At 41.2% G+C, this 27313-nt stretch overlaps 2 protein-coding genes across 2 annotated transcripts in view; one reads left to right on the top strand and one right to left on the bottom strand.

The window, feature by feature from the left end:
- The window catches only part of LOC309394041 (apolipoprotein L3-like), a 42306-nt gene extending 15246 nt beyond the window's left edge, over nucleotides 1-27060 (bottom strand). Inside the window, exon 1 of the mRNA XM_081956724.1 lies at nucleotides 27018-27060. The gene's annotated coding sequence lies outside the window, so the exon portion shown is untranslated. The remainder of the gene's footprint in view (nucleotides 1-27017) is intronic.
- Nucleotides 780-12832, top strand: MB (myoglobin). The gene is made up of 3 exons (XM_081956742.1): nucleotides 780-970; nucleotides 4222-4444; nucleotides 11316-12832. The coding sequence occupies exons 1-3, from the start codon at nucleotides 876-878 to the stop codon at nucleotides 11460-11462; spliced, it is 465 nt and encodes a 154-aa protein (XP_081812868.1). The 5' UTR covers nucleotides 780-875; the 3' UTR covers nucleotides 11463-12832.
- Nucleotides 27061-27313: the final 253 nt, after the last annotated feature.

Here is a 27313-nt window from a genome sequence, read left to right as displayed (position 1 = left end):
ACAAAAGGTAAGATGGCAACTTTGGGGGCTTCTTGTGTCTTCTAAACTCTGGGGCATTGGCTGAAAGTGAATAAGGTCAGATGTAGCTGAGCATAAAACTGAATTGGAGTCTGTTGATTAACATGAGATGGGACCCCTTGATTCTGTCACTCTGAAGGTTAGACTGCACATCTCCTGGAGGTCCAAGAGTAATGTGATTTTTAATTTTAATTAAGGGAACCGGGAGAAAGGATCCTGCACATTTTATCAGCCCTGGGAGTTGGGAGTATCTAATTACATTCCCTTCCTTGTCACCTTCCTTCTTTCTGAAGGAACTATTTTCAGCTACTCCTAATGTTTAAAAAAATGCATCTGTATTTTCCACCCACTTGTCCACTGTGGTGTACTTAAGATCCAGGTCAGGCTCATAAAATGGTGGGGCTGAGTGTTGTGGAGGGATTCAGTTTATTATGCGTACCATAGTGCTATTGATCACTGATCTCCCTTGCCATGTGTTTTTTGGCTGTCAAAGATACAATGAAAAATTGGAAGATCTCCTCTGGTCTTGGGATGGGTGATGAATACCAAATTCCTGGCACTGATGCTTGGCTGTGTCCTTTCTGTGGGACTTAGGACGTGTGCCAGTCCGATACCAGAGTCAGCAATGATTTCATCTTCATCTGCCACAATAGCACCCAACTCAAAATAGCTTTCCACTAAGAGGGCATTTGACCAGAGTGACCTAGAGTGGAGTTGTCAAGTGATAGGTGTCAATCTATAGCCAGCTTATTAAGCCAACAGGTCTCTCTGTTCAACCTTCACTCAAGGAAGAACGCCCGGGCTGTCTGTATCTCTTCAGCTAAAACACTTTTCATTGTTTCTGCTCTTGCAATATTATGGGGCTCACCGAGCAGGAATGGCAGAAGGTCATAGACATCTGGGGCAAAGTGGAGCCAGATCTCTCTTTGCATGGGCAGGAAGTCATCATCAGGTAAGCAGAAATTAGGAATGGAAAACTGAGTAGCAACATTCCCGAGAAGCCAGCATGGTGGCGCTTTAAGGATCTGCTTGGCATGTGGTTCAGAGGCAGAAGAGAAAGAGATGCAAACTTGCTGATAGCTTGAAACTATTTTAATTTTGTTATCCTCAATTTTCATTGACTTCGTTATTAGATAAGCCCTTTGAGGAAAAAAAGGCTTCCAAAGGAATCTAATCTGTGGCTGAGTGAATGAATAATAATAATAATAATGATGATGATGATGATGATGATGATGATGATGTTCATTGACATTGCAATACCTGGTGATGCACGAATTGAAGATAAACAGCAAGAAAAAATCACAAAATACCGGGGCTTGCAAATTGAGGTTGAAAGACTGTGGAAAAAGAAATCATGTGTTGTCCCAATTGTAATTGGAGCCCTTGGAGCAATACCTAAAGGGCTACCTCGCTATTTGAAAATTCTAAATTTACCTGACTTGAACATTCTGACTCTACAATAAGCCACCCTACTTGGAACAACTTATATCCTCCGTTACCTTAACAGTTCGTAGGTCCTTGGTTAGGACTCGAGTTGTTAGGCTACCAACCAGCCCCAAAGGCTGTGAATCTCACCAAAGATTAACATAATAATAATAATAATAATAATAATAATAATAATAATAATAATAATAATAATAACAACAACAACAACAACAACAACAACAACAACAACAATTTAAAAAAAGGGTAAGTGCTTTTACTTCTTGCTGATTGAAAGTGCTCCCCATCCATCCTTGAGTGGGCACAAAACTTTGCTAACATAAAAATTGTGCCTCTAGAGCAGTGTTTCTCAAACTTGGCGACTTTAAGTCCTGTGGACTTCAACTTCCAGAATCCCCCAGCCAGCATAGCTGGCTGGGGAATTCTGGGAGTTGAAGTCCACAGGACTTAAAGTCGCCAAGTTTGAGAAACACTGCTCTAGAGCCACATCTTATACTGCCTTTTCTTTTGAGTTCCTGCCAAATAGTGCTTGGTTGGTTTGTGCATCACTCATTATAGGATGTGGTGGCTCAGTGGCTAAGACGCTGAACTTGTTGATCAGAAAGTTCGGCAGTTTGGTGGTTCAAATCCCTAGCACTGTTTAACAGAGTGAGCTCCCGTTACTTGTCCCAGCTTTTGCCAACCTCGCAGTTCGAAAGCACGTTAAAAATGCAAGTAGAAAAATAGGAACCACCTAGCGTTCCATGTGCTTTTGGCATTTAGTCATACCAGCCACATGACTACGGAGAACATCTTCGGACAGCGCTGGCTCTTCGGCTTTGAAACAGAGATGAGCACCACCCCCTAGAGTCGGGAACGACTAGCACATATGTGAGAGGGGAACCTCTAACTTTACCTTTGCATTATAGGCAAGGTGGGAAAACTAACAAATAAGTAACAAATGCCCAATTAACATGATTCCTCTCTGGACAATGCAGCAAAACAAAAATCAGGGGGCCCCCATCTAAAGGAAATTATATATTTCAAAATGCCGTTAGCTTAAGTTAACAAACATTAACAATGTTAGGATTATGTTAACAACTGTGCCTCCTCTTTCCCTCCAAATAAAACACTAGAGCTCCGTTCTGTATCTTCTCCATCTGTCGGGAAACCTGAATAGATGTTGGGGAAAAAAATAAGGAAAGTAGTAAAATGAAGGGGATGAAAGGAACTTAGGAAGCATACAAAATGCTAACAGAGAGAGGAAGACTTGGAAAAGAAAGGGCTGTACTTTGAAACTGGCGTGTGTGTGTGCACGGGCATGACTTTCAATATTTGCAAGGCACACCTCTGCTCAGCTGGCCTCACTGTCAGATTCACAAGTGGGTTCAAGAAAGAAGATCTTCACACACCTTCACCTTCTGTATAATTTGGAACAGTAGGACCAGCACAGGTAGGCAATATTTGGGCAATGGCAACGACAGTTGGAAGAAATTGGTAGCAGTGGGGAATAGTACAAAAAGTTAATAGTACACTGAGGTTAATACCAGGCCTGGGTGTTTTCTACCATCTGGCTTAAGTAGGAGAAGACAGGGAGAATAGAATAGGATATGAAGTATGTTTGTTTTTTCCATTGATGGATGCATCCCAAATCATCAAACCTATCTGATCTTTCACCAGCTCTAAATTTGTCCATGTCGTTGTACATAGTTGACCCATATCAACATTCCATTAGGCTATCAACTTGCTTAGCTGCTTTCCATTTGTTGATTTCTCATTTCCGTCTCTTTCCTGATCTTTGGTCACCCACTGAGCCATAAAAAGGTAATATCTGAAATTTAGATATTTAAATATTATTTATAAGTTGGCTCAGTTATAGTGACAATGCAGCTAACTATCTGCCTAGGAGAACTGAGGGGAAACTTCCTAACAGTTAGAACAATTAATCAGTGGAACAGCTTGCCTCCAGAAGTTGTGAATGCCCCAACACTGGAAGTCTTTAAGAAGCTGTTGGATAGCCATTTGTCTGAAATGGTATAGGGTTTCCTGCCTAGGCAGGGGGTTGGACTAGAAGACCTCCAAGGTCCCTTCCAACTCTGCTGTTGTATTATTGTATCATGATATCATTTTAATAATAAGAAATACTGGAAAGAGAAAAATAGAAGACAGATACACGAGGCCATGTAAAAATTGCTAGCATGGTACAATATGTAGGGTACTTTTCCTTAATCTGCTTGATCTCCAGACTTCAACCCTAAATAATAACCTCTGACTAGAACACTTTTTGCAAGTGGCAAGAGAGTGTTATGAATACATATCTATGTAGTCTAACATATTTAAGCATGATCACTGCTATTGAGTTTGATAGTCTCAAGCATGCCTAACATTATAGCTTTAATCAAAATTATGGGCGAAATTTCCTTCCTTCTGTGATCCATAATCCTATTGAAATTGCCTTTTGAATCTACTTTGTGGAAGTCTGAAATGAAAGGTGAGCATTTCTTTCTTTTTTAATACTCAAGGGGAGAGATAAGTTGCAGGAGAGTCACATAACTATGAATGAGTTTCTAAAAATGGAAATTCCACTCTCTAAGGATCTAGTGAAAGGGCAACACTCATAATTCATCAGCTTACTACACCACCTAAGAAACTTATGTAAACAGGGTCTATACAAGTATCTAAAATGAGTTTGTAGGCTTAACTGATATAGGTGGCTATAGGTGATTGAGGACTCAGCATCACTGACTTGCTTCTTCATTGGTTTCTCTATATAATTGACAGGATGTTCCAGAACCATCCTGAGACTCAAGAGCGCTTTGACAAATTCAAAAATTTCAAGACTCTGGATGAGATGAAGAGTTCAGAAGAACTCAAGAAACATGGAACCACCGTCCTCAGTGCTTTGGGTAAAATCCTGAAACAGAAAGGGTCTCATGAAGCAGAACTGGCACCACTGGCACAGACTCATGCCAACAAGCATAAAATTCCAGTCAAATATTTAGAAGTAAGTATGTATGTGATGAGATGATGGTGCAGCCATGTCAAAGAGCTAATTATTAAGCAGAAAAGGAAAGCTTTGTATTCCGAGCATGTGTAGGCCTGCTTGCTAAGTTTTAGAAGGGATATAGGAAGTTTTGGTGAAATAAAGGAGCAATTTAGAAGTATAACATTGACAAAAATGATCTTTCAAGGGAAAGTTTATTTATTTTTCATCAGACAATGACATTACAGATCTGACAGTATCTTTTTGACCTTGGCTGATCTCCTCAAACAAAACAAATTCCTACTGGGTTAACTACTAAATGGATCAGCTCAGTGGTGGGTTTCAAAATTTTTTAGAACCTCTTCTGTAGGTGTGGCCTGCTTTGTGGGAGTGGCTTGCTGGCCATGTGACCGGGTGGGAGTGGCTTGCCAGCCATGTGACTGGGTGGGCATAGCCAACTTGTAAAATGTGGTGAAACTCACTTAACAACGCTCTTGCTTAGCAACCAAAATGTTGGCTCAGAAACTCTGGCATTTGAAGCACACAACTCTTAAAGCTGTCAAGTTACAAGACCCTTGCACCCCTAACCCTTTAGAGAAAAAACCCCCAGGGGTGTTCAAACTTGACAGCTTTAAGACGTGTGGACTTCAACTCCCAGAATTCCCCCTCTTGATCTTCATCTTGATGATGTGCGGACGGGGGGGGGGGGAGGGAGCTGGAACTGGTTCTAAATGGCACTATAGATTTGTGGAACCTCTTCTATAGAAGAGGTTAGAACTGGCAGGAACCCACCCCTGAGTGTTAGCTTCAGAAAATCCCAGGACAGAAGCTTAGATTGGGAAGTCCAAGAAGAAGGCAATGACAAAGAATCTCTGCATCATTGCTGTTCAAGAATGAACATATCCAGTGGTGGGATCCTGCCAGTTTAACAACTGTTTTGGTGATCGCGTGCTTTGTGTGCCTGCATGTGCTCTACATGCGCCCGCACCTGGTGCGCGTCCTACGCGCCTCAGCAGTTTTAACAAAACTTACCTTCCACGCTACTTCTGGGGAGTAACATAGTTGAGGCATGGCAATCAGCTGAGGGGATATAGGTAAGTAAAGCGCAGGGGCAGGTTGGTGGGCTAACCTGATCATCGGAGCGAACCGGTTCTCTCCCCAGCTGATCGTCAGAGCTACTCGTTGTCCTGAACCGGTCCAAACTGACTGAATCCCACCCCTGAACATATCTATAAAATCAACAGGAGTCAAAGCGGACTTTACTTTTTAAAATAGTGAAGGTCCAGATTTACTACTAAGACAATGAATCTCTGCCTTATTTGCAATTAGACTTTTTGACCATTGATGTTAGCCCAGCTAGAGCAGGGAGTTGGACTAGAAGACCTCCAAGATCCCGTCTTCTATGTTCTAAATAGAAAAAAGAAGTAAATATACTGCCACACCATCTAACTTAGTAGCGGCTGCCCATACAGTGAAGTCTTGCCCGAGGAATATAAAATTGATATTGAATTTGTTGAGAAGTCCTCAGAAGATCATACTGTGCCAGTAGATAAATGCTAAGTATGGATTACCCACGTAGAAACTGGACAATGCAGTCCCTAAAGGAGAATATTTGTAGCTCAGGATTGAATTGAAGGGTTCTTGGTGCTCTCTGTGCTTGTTTGTTTTCTTTCAGAGGTTTCATTCACCAGACTAAGTCATATCATCAGGGATAGTCACTACACTGATGATGTTACTTCGTATGGGTGACGAAATGTCTGCATGGGGAAAAAAAAGCAAGTCAGAAAGCACCTCAGTGCTACCCCTCTTATTTGGTTGAATTTGCTACCCTTTGATTAATAGAAAGAAAAAAGGGAAAAAGAGAAAGCTATAGTTTTTAGTAGCTGAAAAGCAGACTAATGTCCATTCTAGTTTAACAGTAGTTCTGATTTGTTGCACAGGGAAGGAGACCCCATGTGAATAAATCAGCTCAATGTACATTATTGAGGGTTCAGTTAGCATGGCACAATGATAAAGTATTGGATTATAATCAAGGGGACCTGAGTTCAAGGCCATTGTAAACCATAGAGCAGGGGTGTCCAAACTTGGGAACTTTAAGACTTGTGGACTTCAACTCCCAGAATTCCCCAGCCGGCTGGCCGGCTGGGGAATTCTGGGAGTTGAAGTCCACAAGTCTTAAAGTTCCCAAGTTTGGACACCCCTGCCATAGAGGCTCAATTTTGGAGGGAGAAATATGTAGATTGCCTTTTACTAGTGGGGGAAAAAATAAGAATTTAAATCTAACAAACAAATAAATATACAATGACATGTATATGCAGTTCATATGCAGACATTGAAACATACAGTTCAATAGTGAATATATAAAACAGTTTATCCATGGTCAAATAGTCCAACTTTCTATTTCTCCTTTCTGCTCTGCACAAGCTTGACCTTTAAATCATTCCTAAGGCATTACTGGCTTTGATCTTTCATCGCTCTTTAGCATTTAGAAGGCGTCTTCAAACGTTTCACCAGCTTACTTTGTAAGCCCCAGAAAGAAACATTGTCTGGGATTTCGTGTTGGAGATGTTGCATGTCCTTGATTAATCTTTTGTATTCCTATTTTGGCAATCTCAATTTTGCTTACTTCCATGCCTTCAAACTCTATGTCAGGTAAAAGGGGTTTTAAAAAGCTTTTATCCATTGAAATTTGTATCCTTTTGGAGACACTAGTTACAGGTAGTCCTCAACTTATGATCACAATTGAGCCCGGAATTTATGTTGCTAAGTGAGAAATTTGTTAAGTGAGTTTTATTCCATTTTACAACTTTTCTTGCCACATTTGTGAAGTGAATCACTGCAGTTGTTAAATGAGTAACATGGTTGTTAAGTGAAACTAGCTTCCCCATTGATGTTGCTTATCAGAAGGTTGCAAAAGATGGTCACGTGCGGTGGTGGGATTCAAATATTTTTGCTACCGGTTCTGTGGGCGTGGCTTGGTGGGCATGGCAGGGGAAGGATATTGCAAAATTCCCATTTCCTCCCAATCAGCTGGGACTCGGGAGGCAGAGAATAGATGGGGGCGGGGCCAGTCAGAGGTGGCATTTACCGGTTCTCTGAACTACTCAGAATTTCTGCTAGCGGTTCTCCAGAACTGGTCAGAACCTGCTGAATACCACCTCTGGCCACATGACCCTGGGACACTGCAATCATCATAAATGTGAATCAGTTGTCAAGCATTCAAGTGTAAATCATGTAGTCATGGGGATGCTGCATCTGTCATAAGTGTGAAAACTGATCATAAGTTACTTTTTTTAGTGTCATTGTATCTTTGAATAGTCACTACACAAATGGTTGTAAATCGAGAACTACCTGTATTATTCTTTCAATGTTTGAAATTCCTTAAGGTAAAACAATATTATAGTCAACCTAGCCATTTAAACTCTTTTCTGTTTGATCATTTAGTTCCCTTTAGTGTCCATTTTCAAACTCCATCAAGCCTACGTTCCTAATAATGGATTTAGTTCCATTTCAGTTGTTTCTAATGCGTATATTATTCAATTGTATACTGTTTTTTTTTTCAAATCATAGAGCCGAAAATAACCAAATCTGAAATTTCTCTGTTCTCCAAAATCAATTAAAACTTTCTTAAATTAATAACCTTTTTGTTTTGCTTTTTGCTACATCATTTGTACAGTATATTATTTTAAAGTCGTAAGTCTCTGCTCAAAATTTCTTAAATCCACAGAAGGTGAAACTTACCAAATATTCATATTTTCCATTTTGAAGGTCTGCAATATCTGTAAAATGGCTAAACTGACATTTCTGAATGAGATTAGAAAGGGAGTTTGGTTGGCTTAGCCTCCTCATGAAAGGCTCTGCCACTGCTGGGAGCAAAGATGTCATCTCTTTGTCATCTCTTTTGGCTCCCGGTGCTCGAACCTGTGGGAGACGGCTGATTTATGTGAGGAGTTGTAATACAGAGCTCCCGATAACTCCTGAGATCAGTTATCTCTTGATCTCTTGCTCTCTGGAGAGATTTAAAGGACTGGTCTATTTGCCATTCTTTCTTTCCTCACAGTAGTTGTCTCTTATTTGCAGAACTGTGAGATGACTCACATTGGAAGCCCAGCTTCTTGTTACTTTTCAATAGAATATGTAAAATATTAATACATGGAATAATCGAAAATTTTGATTATTCGAAATCACCATAAAACTGCTAAAATGTAGTGAACCCTTACTCCTACATTTCTTTCCCATCCTCGGATGTGTAAAACCCAATAGGAAGGTTTGCAATCTTTTGGAAACTTGTTCCAAAAGATAATAAAATATGAAAACATTTCTTTTCTTTGACAAGGTTCAATATGTACTTCTTGGCTACCAGATTAGAAAGAAAGATCAGAGAGAGGAGGAATGTATGGCTTAGGCAGATGATCTATTTTACAAAGCTCACTTAACTTCAGGAATGAAATAAATCCCAATTCTAGTTAAGGGGGAAAATGTTGCAGAAGTGTGAGTACTATTTCCTATATTGTTTCCACTGCAGAGAAAGGAAGAAGACATAAATCTATTATTCTGCTTGAGAAACATTTTTAAAATGTTTCTACTTTTGAGTCGCTGGTACAAACAATAAACACATTTCTCCTAGCTTTGCAAATTTTCAAATACCGAAGAAGTTGCAAAGGAGCAGGTATAAAGCAGAATGGTTCATGAATGCCAGGGATTTGTGCCTGGACTGTTTTAGAATAAAATCATACCTCAATTATAGAGAAATATTTTAACTAGGAGTGGCATGATAGTTGTATTCCAGTATTTGAGAGATTGCCACAAAGAGGAAGGGGTCAACTTATTTTCCAAAGCACCTGAGGGCAGGACAAGAAACAATAGATGGAAACTAATCAAGGAGAGAAGCATCCTGGAACTAAGGAGAAACTTCCTAACAGTGAGGACAATTAACCAGTGGAACAGCTTGCCTTCAGAAGTTGTAGGTGCTTCATCCCTGGAGGATTTTAAGAGACTGGACAGTCACTTGTCTGGAATGGAATAGGGTCGTCTGCTTGAGCAGATGGTTGGACTAGAAGACCTCCAAGGTCACTTCCAGCTGTATTCTGATTGAATTGTTTCAAGCTTCAGTTTACATTAGTGTTTCTCAAACTTAGCAACTTGAAAATGCATGGGCTTCAATTTCCAGAATTCCGCACCCAGCCATGATAGTAATGCAAAATATATGCTATCTTAAATATGAATTATGCCACAACTTCTCAACTCAGAATAGTATTATTAGTGCATTTATCTGGCTCCATTAATTCAATTCTATAATAATACCGACAGGGTACGTTAATTGTCCTGGGGAAAGGGTATTCTGTTCTTGGAAACCAAGAAGAGGATGTGGAGCGACAATAACATCAGCCTTGATCACAGGACGTGCAGTAGAAAGAAATGCATATTTCCTCATTCTTTCCCATGAGAAAGAAATGACTTTTCCCTTTACTAGTGTCCCTGGACAGCAATATCATGGATGGCTATTGATGAGTGAAGCAAAGCCTTCTAATGTACTGAACCCGGAGGTGGTATTCAGCAGGTTCTGAGCAGTTCTGGAAAACCGGTAGTGGAAATTTTGAGTAGTTTGGAGAACCGGTAAATACCATCTACCCCCCCATTCCCTCCCAATCTATTCTCTGCCTCCTGAGTCTCAGCTGATTGGGAGGGAATGGGGATTTTGCAGTAAGCTTCCCCTAGAGCAGGGGTGTCCAAACTTGGGAACTTTAAGACTTGTGGACTTCAACTCCCAGAATTCCCAGCTGGGGAATTCTGGGAGTTGAAGTCCACAAGTCTTAAAGTTCCCAAGTTTGGACACCCCTGCCCTAGAGTGTGGAGGCAATGGAGATTTTACATTATCCTTTCTGTGCCATGCCCACCAGTGGTGAGATTCAGCCAGTTCGCACCACTTCAGGAGAGCCAGTTGTTAACTTTCTGAGCAGTTTGGTGAACAGGTTGTTAGAAGAAATCATTAGGGCAGAGAACCAGTTGTTCAATTATTTGAATCCCACCGCTTATGCCCACCAAGCCACGCCACACCCACCAAGCCATGCCACGTCCATCAGAACCGGTAGTAAAAAAAATTTTGAATCCCACCACTGACTGAACCTCTTTAGAGATCATTTCATTCAACCACAAAGAATGCATGAGGTTACAATATGCATCTCTTCAGTTGTCAATTGACTACAATTCCCAGCATCTTTCATATCTGTTAGGAATTGTAGTTTAGAACATCCTTCACTCTGATAGCCAAGAGTAAAAGAGCTATGATGCTCCAATATCTAGAGAACCTTGCACCAGTGGTGAGAGTCATTTTTTTTTTTACTACCGGTTCTGTGGGTGTGGCTTGGTGGGCATGGCATGGCTTAGTGGGCATGACAGGGGAAGGATACTTTAAAATCTCCATCCCCACCCCACTCCAGGGGAAGGATACTACAAAATTCCCATTTCCTCCCAGTCAGTTGGGATTCGGGAGGCAGAGAATAGATGTGGGTGGGGCCAGCCAGAGGTAGTATTTACCGGTTCTCCAAACTACTCAAAATTTCCACTACTGGTTCTCCAGAACTGGTCAGAACCTGCTGAATAGCACCTCTGCCTTGTACCTCTGTCCCACCAGTAGAGATATGGATGAGCCAACCTTTGACTTAGGTCTGAGACACTTACATGTTAAGAGAAAAATGTTAAATATATATTATTTATGTTTTCTCATTTCTTGCCCTGACCAAAATTAATGTAAAGCTATCATGTTTGCCGCTTTGGTGTTTGACATTTACTTGACATTTTTAGCACATTCTCATTTTCTGTCTCTTCCCCCCACCCTTTTTCTTATCCTTGCCCTTATTTCTCTATGCCACCGTCAATTCTTCTTACGTAGTTTATTTCTGAAATCATCATTGGTGTCATTGCTGAAAAACATTCTGCAGAATTCGGGGCCGATTGTCAAGAGGCAATGAGGAAAGCCTTGGAGCTCTTCCGGAATGATATGGCCAGCAAATACAAGGAACTTGGGTACCAGGGCTAGTAAAAAAAGATGTCACCATCGAGAAGATTTCGTGTGGATAGGTGTGTGGTCAGTTTAGGAGAATATTTTCATGTCATCACAGGAAAATAGCTTGAATAAATTGAATTGTGTTAATGCTACACTTGAAGGTGGCAAGATATGTTGCTCGAAATCTCTAATGTCTGCTAAGGTCATTTTGGCTGATACATACAGGGAATAAAACATTTGTAGGATATCTAATGAGGTCAAGAGGGAGGTTTAAAAAGCTAGAAAGTTGGAGGTGATGGGACTGGATATGTAATCATTACACTCAGTAGTGAAATTCAATTTTTTTTACTTCCGGTTCTGTGGGTGTGATTGGTGGGTGTGGCAGGGGAAGGATACTGCAAAATCCCCATTCCCTCCCCACTCTGGGGCCAGCCAGAGGTGGTATTTGCTGGTTCTCTGAACTACTCAAAATTTCCACTACTGATTCTCCAGAACCTGATGAATTTCACCCCTGATCACACCACTTTTTAGTTCAGTGGAATGTTCCTCAAAATCACCACCTACAGCCAGGTTCTGATGACAAATAGGGAGGGAAAATTGGGGAGCAGATGCCATGCGATATTCGTGAATCACTGATTTAAATGAGATCTGCCTTGGGATGGATAATCATCTGCTCCAGGGTTCTGCATATAATTAATGAAATTAAAATTGAATTACATTTTAATTAAAAGTTGCCCAGTTTATTATGAGTATGATTCTGATAATACTCAAAGATGAAGCACATCCCTTTGTCTAAAAACAATTCTATGCTGCTGCTGAGCTTTAAGTGTGATGGAAAGCTTGCCAACTTCATGTGTGGTTTGGGTTATCAACTGTGGTTCCTTTTGATCTTCATGCTTCTTAATAAAATATTAATCATGTATAATAAAAACAGCTGCATGTACTCTTTACATATTGCCTAGTTCATGACTGGCTCTACGATGATACGTTAGTATTTAGAAACAGGAAAAGTGAAAAAGTTATTCAGGAAGGTGAGTGAAGATAAGGTTTCTAGTTCCTGACTGGGATATTGTCAATTCTGAAGCTAGCCTGACTGAGGCCATCTTGGAGACTTCAGTGCTGCCACAATGGTGTTGGGAGATGGGGAGGGGGGAATAGAGATAGCTGGGGTTTTGTAGCCAAAACAAAATAGTTTCCCTTGTGAACCAAGGACATTCCCACAGGTGGCTGAAGAGAGGAGGAGTGACATTTTCAAGAAACCGGACAGCGCCATGATTGTGATTGTTTGGGAAAGGGGGGAAAACCTTTACTTTTCATTAAGTGAAAACTGTGGGAACCTTTAGAGTTGGTTTTCACCAGCTTGTGCCAATATGATATATCCAATAAACTTGTTATTTGAGGAACCACTTGCCTCGGAGTTTTGTTTTCTATGGGTATATTACTTGGAACCCTGACAGATATAGCATAACCTGTTACTTAAATTGACTTGAATAGAAAGTCTTACTTGATTATTGCTCTGTATATTGTACAAGATTTTCCTCTTGCCTGTACAAGCAAAGAAGTGGGGGAGGCATATAAGTATTTCTACTGGCTAGGGCCAAGGTAAAACTACAAGTAATTTTGTAAAATCAAAAGCTAGGAAATCTTTCAAATTGTGGTTTATGGCATCTGCAGAGATGATCCGTCAGCTGGCCCATCAAAACCTTCTCTTGTTCATGGAGCAGATCCATCTCATTGTTTCAGCTTGTTTTCTCCAAACACCAAGAGATAATAGGTGAGAATCCATTGTTTTCCTCAGCCTCTGACTTTGTGGACTAAGAGTTCAATGGTTTATAATAATGGATTACTACTGAAAGGTACTTCATTGAACAATACAAGTATCCATAAGTGTAAGGTTAAGGTTTTAGACTAGGAGCAGGATGGTCTAGACTCTAGTCCATCGTGAGCTGTAGAAACCTTCTCACAGGGTTGTTATTGTGGGAACAAATAGGAGGAGGGAACACAAATAGGAGGAGGGAGCTCAATACTACATTGAATACCTGTAGAAAAGTGTGTGTGTGTGTGTGTGTATAAATCTAACAAATCTAAATTCAGAAACTGACAAGAATTAAGAGAGCCCAACTATTGCTATTGACTATTGACAAGCAACATCTGTTTCCAAAAGGCAAATAAGTAATATTATATGAATGCCTAAAAATGGAGATTGCATTTTACTGAATCTCTCCTGATTCCTAATTTATTTTTATGCTATGTTCTATGTTAAAACTATGAAAATGTCTAGCAAGGTTTCTTGGAGAAAGTAGGTACAAGTAGGTATGTTCTACTCTGATCCATGCTTGGATTCATATGTCACGAGAAGACTCTAGAAACCAGAAGAAGATCATTTTTTCTATACTGGAATCGTTGACAAACTGTTCTTCTTCCCTTTGCTATGTGAAAAACTATCTTCCTGTGTCATGGTCAAAAATGTGAAAACTCAGCAAATTAATGAAAAATCCAGTCCACAGTAATGAAGGTTTGTTTGTTTACTTGTTTGTATTAGGAAAGGGGATATTCTGGATGTCCACTTCGCAAAAAAAAAAAATTCTTTTCCCCAATTTCCCCATACCTCCAAGAATGTCATTTTTAATGAACAATCTACTACTACTACCCTGTTTTCCCAAAAATAAGACCTACCCAGATAATAAGCTCAATTGGGCTTTTGAGCGCATGTGCTAAAATAAGCCCTCCCCCACAGCAGCAGCCATGAGGTGACCACGCTTGCCGCCTCCTGCACCTCAAAAATAATAAGACCTCCCCAAAAATAAAGCCAAGTGCTTATTTCTGGAGTCAAAAGAAAATAAAAGCCTGTCTTATTTTCGGGGAAACACGGTAGTTTATTAATTCATTAGTCTTATGACCATAGTAGTTTATTAATTAATTGACCATATTAAAAAATAAAAGTAAAATAGACATTCTAGTTCCAGGGTAAAAGAGATATAATACACTAATAATAATTCATATGTGATAAATACAAAGATTTGGCATAAGACAAATCACCTTACAGGATACCCTGATGTGTTCGAATTAACAGGTTCTTAGCTGTTTAATTGTAAACTTAACAATTCTGTTCATAATGAATACATTAGAGCTCAGAAGGAAATTGGGACAATCATGACTCAGATCCTAGAGGGCTGTTCTTTCAAGTAGGGATGTTAAATATCAAAATCAGGGGTATCCAACGTTGGTAACTTTAAAACCTGTGGACTTCAACTCCCAGAATTCCCCAGTCAGCATGGGTAACAGAATGGCTGGCTGGAGAATTTTGGGAGTTGAAGTCCACAGGTTTTACCATTGATAATGTTGGGTACCTCTATCTAAACCTAAGACGGGCATATAATTGTCACTCAACCAAACATGAAAAATATTTTTGATACTGAGGTACTGCATATAAATGTGGTATGTCATCTCATGATATGGCAGGTAATGGAAGCACCCATGTTTAGCCATGGATTCCAACAACTCAAATCTTGATCTAGAATAGCTCCTTCTTAAGAATTGTGTCAAACACATTGACGGCTATTTTTCAGATGAAAAAATAGTTTTCTTCTTAGCAACCAATTTAAAGATCTACTTTTTTGCCAATAATCCCGTGTCAGTTTGGGCACTGATATCAAAGAATCTCTGTTTAACAATTTTCTTGTCTAGGGAGTAGTTGAAAGTGTATTGGGCAAGAAGATCCATTCTGTGAAATAACTTTGGTAAGTCAGCTTACCCAGGAATTGGGCTGACCCATACTTATCTACTAAGCATATTTTGGGTACCCTATCTGGATCCACTGAATGGATCCTCTGACAGTATGTGACAAGTTTAATTATTGATTGGCTATATATGGAATGGATAGCTGTTTCTATTCTAACTGCAGGAGCTGACACCAGTTCAGAACTTGTTCAAGTCAGATATATTTTGTAAAGCCCCACAATTCCATACATTGGGACTATTTTCCCCTGAAGGTCAAGGTATTTGAGTAATTATAATTACTTTGTATACCATAATCTTTTAGTATTTGCCTTGGCTCTTACCAAGATTTTTTTTTAAAATGATTTACCCATAAACCTGTGTTGGTAAAAACCACTTCTAAGTCAGTACAAGAATTCACTTGTTCAATATGCTCCCCCTTTAAATGTCAATTATATTTCATGCCATTTTTGCTACATATCATAATTTTAGAGTTTATTTTATCAATGTTTAAAGATTTAAGAACCCAGTAGGTATTTCGATTTTGCAATAGTCTTCTCAGGCCTATTTCAAAATGAGCCATTAGAATCATATCATCAGCATAGAAAAGGACATTTTATCCTGAATCTTTGGTATATGACTATCTTATCTAGAGGTTAAAACTTTGAAGTTAGAATAACTTTATTGTCACTTTGAATGTACACTAATTGGCATACATTAAAATGAAATTTCATTGCATACAGGTCTCAAAGAGTCACCAGCTGCAATATACACTACAAAAACATGACAAAATAAATAAGTAAATACAAAATTATGCATATACCCACATATATTATATGACACAGAAAAACAACACAATCTAGTTCAGATGTATACATGTATATGGCGAGAAAAAAGAATCTTGCAAGTTTAGCAGACAGATGGTATAGGGAACATGTCTGGTACAGAATCTGGTAGTCCTGCTAGGAATACTTCGAAATCTCCTCCCAGAGGGGAGCAACAGAAACAGACCATGAAGTGGGGGGGGGGGTGTCTTTGAGCTCTAAGCACACAGCGCTTATAAGCAGTATCCTGAATAACAGGAAGCAATCATCCTATAATCTTCTTGACTGTCCTTACCACTCTCTGTATGGACTTTCTATCTGAGGCACTGCTACTATGAACCCATTCTAGTTGTAGGGACGCCCCTGCCAACTCTTTTGGGCCTGGATTGGTTCCCTTCCCTGGGGCTATTGCTCATGGGTGTCCACCAGGCATCTCCCCGGATGCAATCTGTTGAAGACGCCATCAACGAATTCACTGACATCTTCAATGGAACCCCTAAGTAAATATAAGGGTTCCCCCATATCCCTAAACTTAGACCCCCAGGTTGCCCCTATTAGACTCAAGGCCCGCAGGGTGACGTTTGCCTTGAGGCCCAAGGTTGATGCGGAGCTCAACAAGCTCTTGGGGCAGGGCGTCCTTGAACCTGTCGACCATTCCAAATGGGAGACCACTTGTGGTCCCCATTAAGGTCGACGGGTCCATAAGGATCTACTCCAAGTCGACCATCAACGGGGCCTCCAGGCAAACCCATATTCAGTTCCTGTGGTGCAGCACCTGCTCCATTCCTTGGGGCAGGGCTGCATCTTCGTCAAACTGGATATGGCTTAGGCCTATCAGCAGCTCCTGGTGTATGACAAGGCCGCTGCCACCCAGACCATCGTCACCCACGGAGGGGCTTTCTGCTGCTGCAGGTTGCAATTTGGAGTCTCCATTGCCCAGGGAATCTTCCAGAGCCTAATGGAGCACTTGCTCCATGTGCTCCCTGGCGTTGTTCCCTACTTCGATGATGTCCTGCCAGCAGTCAATCAGGACTCATTGAAGTCCTCAGGAAGGTTCTCAACCATTTTAGGGGCATGGGCTTAAAATTGAAGCACGGCAAATGTTCTTTTGTTGTGCCCCAGGTGGAGTTCCTGGGCTTCCTTGTGGATGCCCAGGGAATCTACCCCACCCCTTCTAAACTTGGGTCCATCAGTCCTACCTCCTCAAACGCCCCCACTCCTACCTCCAAGGCGGAGCTGCAGGCGTTCCTCGGCCTTTTAAACTTTTACATGCCATTTATACCTCAAAAGGCAACACTAGCTAAGCTGCTTCGGTTGCTCAACCAAACAGAGGCCTGGTGCTGGGCCAGCCATGAAGCGCATGCGCTCATGGCTGTCAAAGTCATGTTTATGTCAGCAGCTGTCCTAGTCCAATACAGTGACAGGTTGCTGCTGACCTTGGCATGTGATGCCTCCCCCTACGGTGTGGGGGCTGTCCTGAGACATGTCCTTCCCAATGGCTCAGAAGCCTCCACTGAGCTTTTTATTACTGGACACTCTCCTCCACTGAGAGGAACTACAGCCAGATCTCCAAGGAGGCTCTGGCTGCGGTGTCCGGGATTAAAAAGTTCCATGACTACCTCTACGGATGGCATTTTACCTTACTCATTGACCACAAGCCTCTCCCTGGGCTTCTGGCCAGTGACCATCTACCCCACACATTCTCTCCCCCCGCATGTCTTGCTGGACGGAGTTCCTTGCTGCTTGACAGGTCCCGTATAAATAGCTGTCAAGCATAGCAAGGTGCTGAACTTGTAAATAGTTGTGTTTGCTATTGTTATGTTAATAAATCGCTGTTCTACGTTACTCCATCCCACACTCAGCAATACTAACCAGGGCCTCCCATATATGCAAGTTACAGAAGGGAAGGGAAGGGAAAAGGAAAGCATTTAAATCTCTCTGAATGTTTTCATTCTGGAACAGTTTACATTGGTTAGATTTTATAGTTTACCTTTGATCACCACATTTGTTCAAACTATAATTGATTATTCTAGTTCTCTATGACTGCTGAGAAATGATAGGGTTTTACCTCCATCCTAGGTTGCTATGTGTTTCTTGAGTTGTTGAGAAACAGTGTGTTACATAAATGCTCACTATGGTCTATCCAATATAATACTGTTCTCTGCACAAAGGACAACTGCTGCCATGGAAGCAGGACTGGGCTTGTGAGTGAGTTAAATTCTGCACCAGCACCAGATGCTCATGTCAGTCTCAGCTGAATAGTAGCTGTGTATAGAAAGGATATTAAGACTACCTTATATTATTAAAGGCAGTTTGCTTCTGGATTTCTTGTTGTATAATATGGAGATTGGCAGCTGGTTAGTCAATTCTTTGGCAAGGCTGAATAAACATTATGTTATTTTTGGCTAATTTTTTTCAGCCCATCTGATAATTTTTGAATAGAGGAAGACAAGAAAGGGATTCTGGCTGGATCACACCTGTCTATGGGACCAGAAGTTTCAGTGTTTCCCCCTTCTGACCTTGAGGAGAGCTGTAGCATTTTATTTGTTTTTAAAATTGGGTTATTCTTGCTTGAAGATAGTTTTGGAGTTTTTCCTACCTCTAAATTTGGAGGCACAATGTAGACCTGGAACTATTGTTTGTCTAGCTATGATACAAATACTCAAATACTCGTACGTAGGTCTGGGATATATGACCAGCTTGTGTCATTAGTATTTGTTAGCATTAGAATTATCCATTGACAATTGGCAAAATGTGATCCGAGCAATTCTATAAATAAATAGCTGCAACTTTTAGGTAATTATATAAAACATAAAGCTGTTAGAGTATTGTTGTGGCCCAGCCGGTGCCGGTGCCGCTGCCACCAGACTCCGACAGCGAGGTGTCCTCTGAGTCGGCTCAAGAGGAGGTGGGGGACCCTGGACAGGGTTCCGACGCTGAGCAGGGCGCAGAGAGGCTGGTTGGCCACCAGGGGGCGCCTGAGGCATGGAGCAGTGGTGAAAGCCAAAGGAAGGGGGCTCCTGATGTCATGCCTTGGAGCAGTGGAGAGGAGTCACAGGACAGTGAGTCAGACAGCAGTGAGCTATTAGATGCTCGTTACCGACGTGCTACCCGGCGTAAGGAGCAATTGAGCAATTACCGGAGGTAATGGCTCTCAGCTGCTGATCATTAGACTCCTCTCCAGACTATAAAGGGACTGCTTGTGGACACACCCTTTGCAGGAATCAACTGATCATTGGAGTTGGAGAAGCTCAGATCTGTGTCGTACTTTGGCAGGCTGGATTGCTGCTAAAGATTTTACCTGGATTACTGTCAATCTGTTCCCTGGACCTTGGCTGCTAAGGTGATTATCTGGAGCTTGGTAGCTGGATTGCTGCCAAGGGGTGTCGCTGTAGCTGGATTGCTGCCCAGAGTGCTATCTTGACCTTGGCAGTCTGGATTGCTGCCAAGGTGGAACCTGTATGTCAATAAACATCTTTGAAGAGACTTTGTGTCGGAGTGTCTTGGTATACAAGAGGAGGGGGTCAGAACAGAGTATTAAACTTTCCAGCGGGAGAAGATAGAAGAATTAAAATCCTACCTACTATTCAATTCCAAATCTCCCACTCACCCCCAGTTACAACTACATCTTTTGATAAAAATAATAACATATGAAATTCATCCATAAATGTATTACCTTCATTGGGCTGGAGCAGGGGTGGGTTCTGGCTGATGCTACTGCTGGTTCGCTCAGGGATGTGTTGATGCATGCTATGGGTACGCGCTTGATGTGCACCATGCATGCATGCACAGCATGGAAAAAAGCTTCTGCACATGCACAGAAGCAAAAAACAAGATGTTGGCACCTATGGCACTACCAAGAGAACCAGTTTGGGGGCATGGCGGGCCAAGTTACTACCTACTTGGCCAAACCGGTCCAAACCAGTAGGAACCCACCTTTGGACTGGAGAGATTTAATGGCCTTCTCCTTGCTGTCTTCCAAGGGGTGGGGGAGGTTGTAACACCCCTTGGAATTTGAGCTTGAAGAGGGTGAGGATCAAACAAATGCCACATTCCAAAACAACTTCCCTTCTTCCAGTGGTGGGTTTCAAATTTTTTTAGAACCTCTTCTGTTGGTGTGGCCTGCTTTGTGGGAGTGGCTTGCCGGCGATGTGACTGGGTGGGAGTGGCTTGCCAGCCATGTGACCGGGTGGGAGTACTTGCCAGCTATGTGGCCAAGTGGGAGTGGCTTGGCAGGCATGTGACTGGGTGGGCATGGCCAACTTGTAAAATGTGGTGAAACTCACTTAACAACGCTCTTGCTTAGCAACCAAAATGTTGGCTCAGAAACTCTGGCATTGCACAGGTGTTCAAACTTGACAGCTTTAAGACTTGTGGACTTCAACTCCCAGAATTCCTCCTCCAGTCATATTGGTTCAGGAACTCTGGCACTGAAAACCCTTGCACCCCTAACCCTTTAGAAGAAAAACCCCAGGGGTGTTCAAACTTGACAGCTTTAAGACTTGTGGACTTCAACTCCCAGAATTCCTCCTCTCGCTCTTCATCTTGATGATGTGCGGACAGGCAGGGGGAGGGAGCTGGAACCGGTTCTAAACGGCACTGTAGATTTGTGGAACCTCTTCTATAAAGCAGTTAGAACTGGCAGGAACCCACCCCTGCCTTCCCCCCTCTATAGAATACAAAGTTGTTGAGTAAAAGTAAATGTAATAATCAGCAGCTGTTTTGGTAGTAACTATTTGTAAAGCAGGAGTTTGAGATGAAAGATTAGTGATCAGTTCCATTGTGGGAACGTGAGACCTTTCTGTGTGACAAGTAAATTCAGCAGATGAAACTTTTCTGGCATGCAATAGAGATGGAGGCTTATTGCAGGAGTCTTGTCAGAAACTAAAAACAAATATTTGCCTAGCAGGTTGAGTCCATTGCGGAATGAGATGCTGTGCCCAGTGTATCAAAACTGAAGTAAAAAGCATAGCTGAAGGATGTTCCTGAGGGAGCAAGGGAGTCCTGATGGGAATCACAAAAGTCAAGAGGGTGATTTCAATTCCAGGGTTGCAGTTGCTATTCCCCCCCCTCAAAGAGCCAGTGGAGAATTGACTGTCTCTTGATGAAGAATCAACAACCTGCTTTCCCCTCAGATACTGTATGCTGGAACTAGACCTTCCTGAATTTCTAACCAGCAAGGCTGTTGGCTTTTTCTGTTGGGAATTCTGGGAGTTATACTTCCAATATATCTTAAAAACATCAGGATTGGGTTATTTATAACGTTGTTGCCTGAGGTCTCATGATGATTGAGGGGAAATTTCACATGTTCAATACATTATAAGAAGATCTGGCTGTCTTGAGAATTCTCTGATGCTGGGAAAGAAAAGATGAGGTTTAAAAAAAAAAAACCCAACAGTGAGATGGATGATCTTATCACAGTGATGGGTGTACTGTTGGAAGACCTAAAGGATCATCATCATCATACATATAGAATAGAATAACAGAGTTGGAAGGGACCTTGGAGGTCTTTTAATCCAACCCCCTGCTTAGGCAGGAAATCCTACACAACTTCAGAGAAATGGTTATCCAACATCTTCCTCAAAACGTCCAGTGTTGAAGCATTCACAACTTCTGGAGGCAAATTGTTCCACTGATTAATTGTTCTGTCAGGAAATTTCTCCTTAGTTCTAAATTGCTTCTCTCCTTGATTAGTTTCCATCTATTGCTTCTTCTGGCCTCAGGTGCCTTGGAGAATAGTTTGACTCCCTCTTCTTTGTGGCAGCCCCTGAGATATTGAAACATTGCTATCATGTCTCCCCCTAGTCCTTCTTTTCATTAAACTAGACACACCCAATTCCTGAAACTGTTCTTCATATGTTTTAACCTCTAGTCCCTTAATCATCTTTGTTACTCTTCTCTTCACTTTTATTATTGCTATTGCAATATTATTAATATTGCTAGTTCATCAGTTTAAATTACTGTAGAATCCTAAATAATTGTTCGACATATAGCCATAATATGAGATTATGAAAAAGTAAATTTTTACTTAGATGATTTATCTGGCTGCCCCTAGACTGCAATTCTGAGACACTGATACAAATATAAAATCAGGAACAAAATACAAATAAAAAACAGAATACCACTGAGGTCAAACCATAATCATTCCATATTCCCCCAATATTTCAAGTGCAATACTCTGGGGCAATGAGGAAGAGTCTGATTCAAGGCCTTATAGAAGTCTAATGGTTTGGGGCCATCCAAATCTCAGGGGGATACTATTTCAAAAAGTTTATTGCCACACAATAAACAGTTCTGCCTCCACTTTAGTTGTGTTTTATAATGTGATTACTTGACAAAGACTGAAGGACTAAAGAGCTTGGTTTCACAAGGTCTATGGATTTGAAGTCTTGCGTAAATCTCAAAGCCTGAAAGGTCAGCCTCTAATAGGATTCATCAAAAACAGAGGCTCATAGTTTCCTAAATATTGGCACTTAATTTGATGACTCTTCTCTGCCCTTGATGTTGTTTTGGTGCTGCAAAATAACCAGTTCCCGTCTACAGTGTTTGTTCTGAACTGTTTCATCCTATTTATGACCAGTTTGTAGGAATTAAATTAATGAGTGAATTGGATAACTCTGATGTTATCTCAGAGTTGCAAAAAAGGGCTAAGATGCAGAGGTAGTATTCAGCCAATTCTGTCAGGTTCTGGAGAACCAGTAGCGGAAATTTTGAGTAGTTTGGAGAACCAGCAAATAGGCTGGCCCCGCCCCCGCTGCCTCCCAGCTGATCTTCTTTTGTTGCCCTGAACAGGAGAACGGAGCTGGAAAGCAGGTTAGTGGGGTGGGGAGGGAATGGCGATTTTGCAGTAATCTTCCCCTGCCATGCCCACAAAGCCAAGCCATGCCATGCCCACAGAACCGGTAGTAAAAAAATTTGAATCCCACCACTGGTAAGGTGCATCAATGAGGGATATAGCGTAGGTGGACTGTGACTGGAGTTGACAATGGATGCAATCATAAACACCAATATTTTTATATCATGGCTGGTCCCTTTAATGAAGAAAAAATGCGTGTGAGTCAGTGCTCTTAATCCCTGGATTACATTGTCAAGTGACCACTATTCTAAATTTATACTCCCTAGTGGTCAGTGCTGTGTGCGAAGGGCAATCAGAAGACCATGCTCTACTCCAACTTTTTCCAGATTTGCTGCTCCCCAGGCGCATGGATTTATTTCCCCAGAATTCTTAAGTAATGGCCAGGCTGATTAATTTTAATTAAGGAGAGGACATCACTGTTTTCACCTTCCTTCCCAGGCAGCCCCTGGGATGGACTGGATCCCAAGAGGAAAAAGAAATACCTATTAACTCTGGGTGATGCTTTCACTCTTTCACAATAGAGATAGTCCTCGACTTTCACAATATAGGTAGAGTCCTCCTCGGTCCTCTACAACTGACCCCCAAATTTCTGTTGTAAAGTGAGACATTTGTTAAGTGAATTGGGCTTTGTTTGTTAGAAGATCGCAAGCAATGTCGACATGACCCTGGACACTGCAACTCTCATAGCATCTGAATTTTGATTGTGACTATGGGGAAGCTGAAAATGTAACTGTGAAAAGTGGTCTTAACTCACTCTATTCAGTGCCATTCGAACGGTCACTAAATGAACCGTTGTAAGTAGTGTTTATAAAATGTGTTTTTAGCCCCTGGACTTTTATTCAAATCTCTACCTTGTTTTGTTCTCATTATTGTTTCTCTAGGGGTGACTTATAAGCAGCCTTCATAATGACAAATTTATCCCTGGACTGTGTTATTGCAGATCACAAATTTTGGGGATTTTTCCTATAACTTAATGTTTATAGGCAGAACTTGGTGACAACAGGAAATCCTTATTGATTATATCCAGTATCCTGTATACATGAAGCTGCATTTGGCATTTGTTTCACAGATTTGGATAAACTTGCCAAATCAGAACATGTTGGAAGTCTCTTAAATGCAATGATTGAAATTTGAGATCAAAACTTCATAAATTCTCAAGCCATTGCTCCTAAATTGTACTAAACTAGGACATCGTCAAGAGTGCAGATTAGGTTAAAAGATCACTCTCATAGAAATGGAAAATTATTAAAAACCCTCTCTGTGAAGAAGCAGGCTCTCCTCATTGCCTACGTGACAGCAATCCCATCTCCTTAGCTCATGTGAGCTCTTGGGTTATCTTAATAATGGCTGATATGTGAGAGTAGCTCTGTTTTTTCTCACAGTCCAGCTGCATTAGAGGTACATAGATATGACCAGTCATCATGAATTTGGCCAAAGAATAAACCAATGTCAAGGGCTGCAGTGGGGAAAAAAAAGACATCTATTGCAGATGGCCTTTGATCAAGAAGACCCAACTGTCAATCATCACTCAGCCACAAAGTTTCTTCTTTCATAGCCTATCCAATAGGATTGCTTTGGGCAAATGTCAAGAAAAGAGCATGAACTTTATCTAGCAGTGAAATAAGGACATGATATAATGGAAGAAGAAGAAGAAACATGCATATAGAACTGTTGGAGGTGGGTAGAGAACATATTTGATTACCTTGCTCCAAAACTCAGAATAAGAAGTACAATGCAATTTGGATAAATGAACCATTTCCTTCTCCTAAGAAGCATCACTTGTTCCTAAAGAAGAACTATTATGGAAATGCCTTTGAACTACATAATTCCTATCTACAAATGTTGTTTGGACAAGAGATATACAGACATGTAAAGCAGCCTTCCCCAGCCTTGGAACTCCAGATATTGTTTGATTAAAACTTCTCTATCCTTCTGTCTAGAGGAGTGGTCCAGAAATATATGGTATTGGGAATGTCAGAATGCTTTGACCTTGATTAAAACAGAGGTCCCCAACCCCCAGTCCATGGACTGGCACCAGTCCGCTGCATGCCAGAAACTGAGCAGTGCAAAAGAACGGAGACTCATCCGCAGGATGTAGATAGCACATGAAACCACGCCCACTCTGGTCCATGGAAAAACCTCTCTCCATGGAACCGGTCCCTGGTGCCCAAAAGATTGGGGGCCACTGCACTAAAATCAGGTGTGGGTTGCTCCCGGCATTAATGCCAGTTCGGTGCGTGCAAAAATTTGCACTCTGCGCATGTGTGCATTTGCACAAAATTGGTCTGCGCATGTGCAAAACATTAAAAAGAGAAAAAAATTAAAATTGTGCAATTACAAATTTCAAGATGGTGGCCCCCGTAGGAGAACCTGTTGAGGGCGTGGCAGGCGTGGCAGGCCGGCAACCCAGGCCACCAAACCACTACTGGTTCAGCCGAACCAGTCTAAACCGGTAGGAACCCACCTCTGACTAAAACATGTGCCTCTCCTCACCCTTAAGTATTTCTTCTGGTCTGTCCCACCTCTATGTATTCTAATCTTTTGATATTGCTCAAAAGATTTTTTAAAAACTCGAGATCTTTGTTTGCATGTAATTTAAAATGATAGATATTTGTCATCTGGTTAATTACTATAGTGAGATATTATTTAACAATTAATTGTTCTAAAATCAATAATTAAAAAAATAAACTAGTTGTTTCTCTACAAACATTATAAATTATTGATGTGAAATATATTTATTTATTGTCTTTATTTATTGTATTTTTATTGTATAAATACAATAAATAATAAATAATAATAATATCCAATTTCTCTATTTTTGTCGTCTTTGTACTGTGGAGGCTTTGCATAGTTGTGCTTAGAAGCTGTTATCAAAAAGGGTAGAGCAGACTAACATAGCAGGAAGGCAGACTGATTCAAAGCAGGGAGATGATTGAAGGCCTCACACAGAGATGCAGAAAGCTTGCAAGACAGGTATGTTTTTACTGCCATCCGGTGGAAGGAGAGGGAAAGTTCAAGAAAAGAAATAACTTAAAAGAAGTTGCAGGGGAAATACAGTTGGGAGACAGTCAAACATTTCTCCTACAATAAGACCTTCTAAGCTAAACTAGAAACAACTTTCTATCAGTGCTTTTCCTTAGGCATATAGTCTATTAGCCATTAAGATTATAATCCTCATGTGAGTTCCATCTCACAAGACATGATGGAAAAATGGTCAAGATGACAGCTACGATGGTGCGATTGAAATTCTACCTTTTTAAATATATGCTGCACATAAACAAAAGGCCCAGTTTTGATAATACTCTTGTGGCCACCATTGTGCTTGACCCATAACCTCCGTATACTTCTGAGAGAGGAAGAAAAATAATCTTGTATATTATCAGCTACAGGGACGTGCGGTCAGGGGAGGCAGGGGAGGCAGAGCCTCACCGCTCTCATCATGAAAATAAAAAAAGGGAAAAGGGAAAAGGCGCTGAGGAACCTTCTGCACACGTGGTCCGGGAATGGGACCACGTGTGCAGGAGGGTCCTCTAGCCTCAGCCTCCTTCCTGCACACGTGGTCCCATTCCTCACCTTCCTGAGTCAACATGAAGGGGACCGTGGAGTGCGAGCCGCGGGACCGCGGAGCGTGAGTTGCGGTCCCCTTCATGTTGACTCATGTGTGCAGGAGGCTGAGGCAGCTTCAACCTCCTGCACACATGGTCCCATTTCCCTCCTTCCTGAGTCAACATGAAGGGGACCACAGCTCGCGCCGATGATGTCACCAGCCTCACCAGCCATAAACCTCACCGCACGTCACTGATCAGCTATAAAGACAAAATAAATGTTGCCTTGACAGTGACTGTGCAGTCAGGTAATCCAAACTGGTTGAATCATTTTCCATTGCTTGTTTCTTATTTAGAAGAACACAACCTCATAGAATCCTGTACTTATTGGATATTAAGGATCCAGAAACCCAGAAGTAAAAAAAAAATGGCATCTACCTAGACACGAGCCTTTGAAACATAGCTTCAGAATATAAACCTTTGCATCAAACCTTCCTTCTGCCACAAGGGAATTCAATTGTGATTTTCAATTATTTAGTTATTTGTATGTCCATCCATGTTAAAGCACAACTCTGGCTAGCTCAAACAACAATATAATCACAGAATTATGAAAATATAAATAAAATAAAAATAAATTTTAAGAAACCTCAGCTCTTCAGTCAACTTCCTGGCATGGTCCCACAACCAACTCCAAACACCTCCATTCTACCCCAGTGTGGGCAAGGCTTAAATGAATGTTAATAATTACTCAGATTATCTTGTGATAATATGCATGGCCAATAAATAACTGGGCTATTTATTGACTGGACTCATACCCTGCACTCAGCAGTGGCATGGTTTGTGGGTGAATTACTAAATCATGGCTTGTTTTTAAATAGTAAGCTACAGCTGAAATCAGAACTTGTGTGTGCTTTACTGATTGCAAGTGTGCACAAGCATGAG

Source organism: Natrix helvetica, assembly GCF_964273705.1.
Source record: "Natrix helvetica genome assembly, chromosome: 6".
NCBI classification, from domain to species: Eukaryota; Metazoa; Chordata; class Lepidosauria; order Squamata; family Natricidae; genus Natrix; species Natrix helvetica.
Note: the sequence above shows the minus strand (reverse complement) of the source record. Positions and strands in the feature narration are given on the sequence as shown.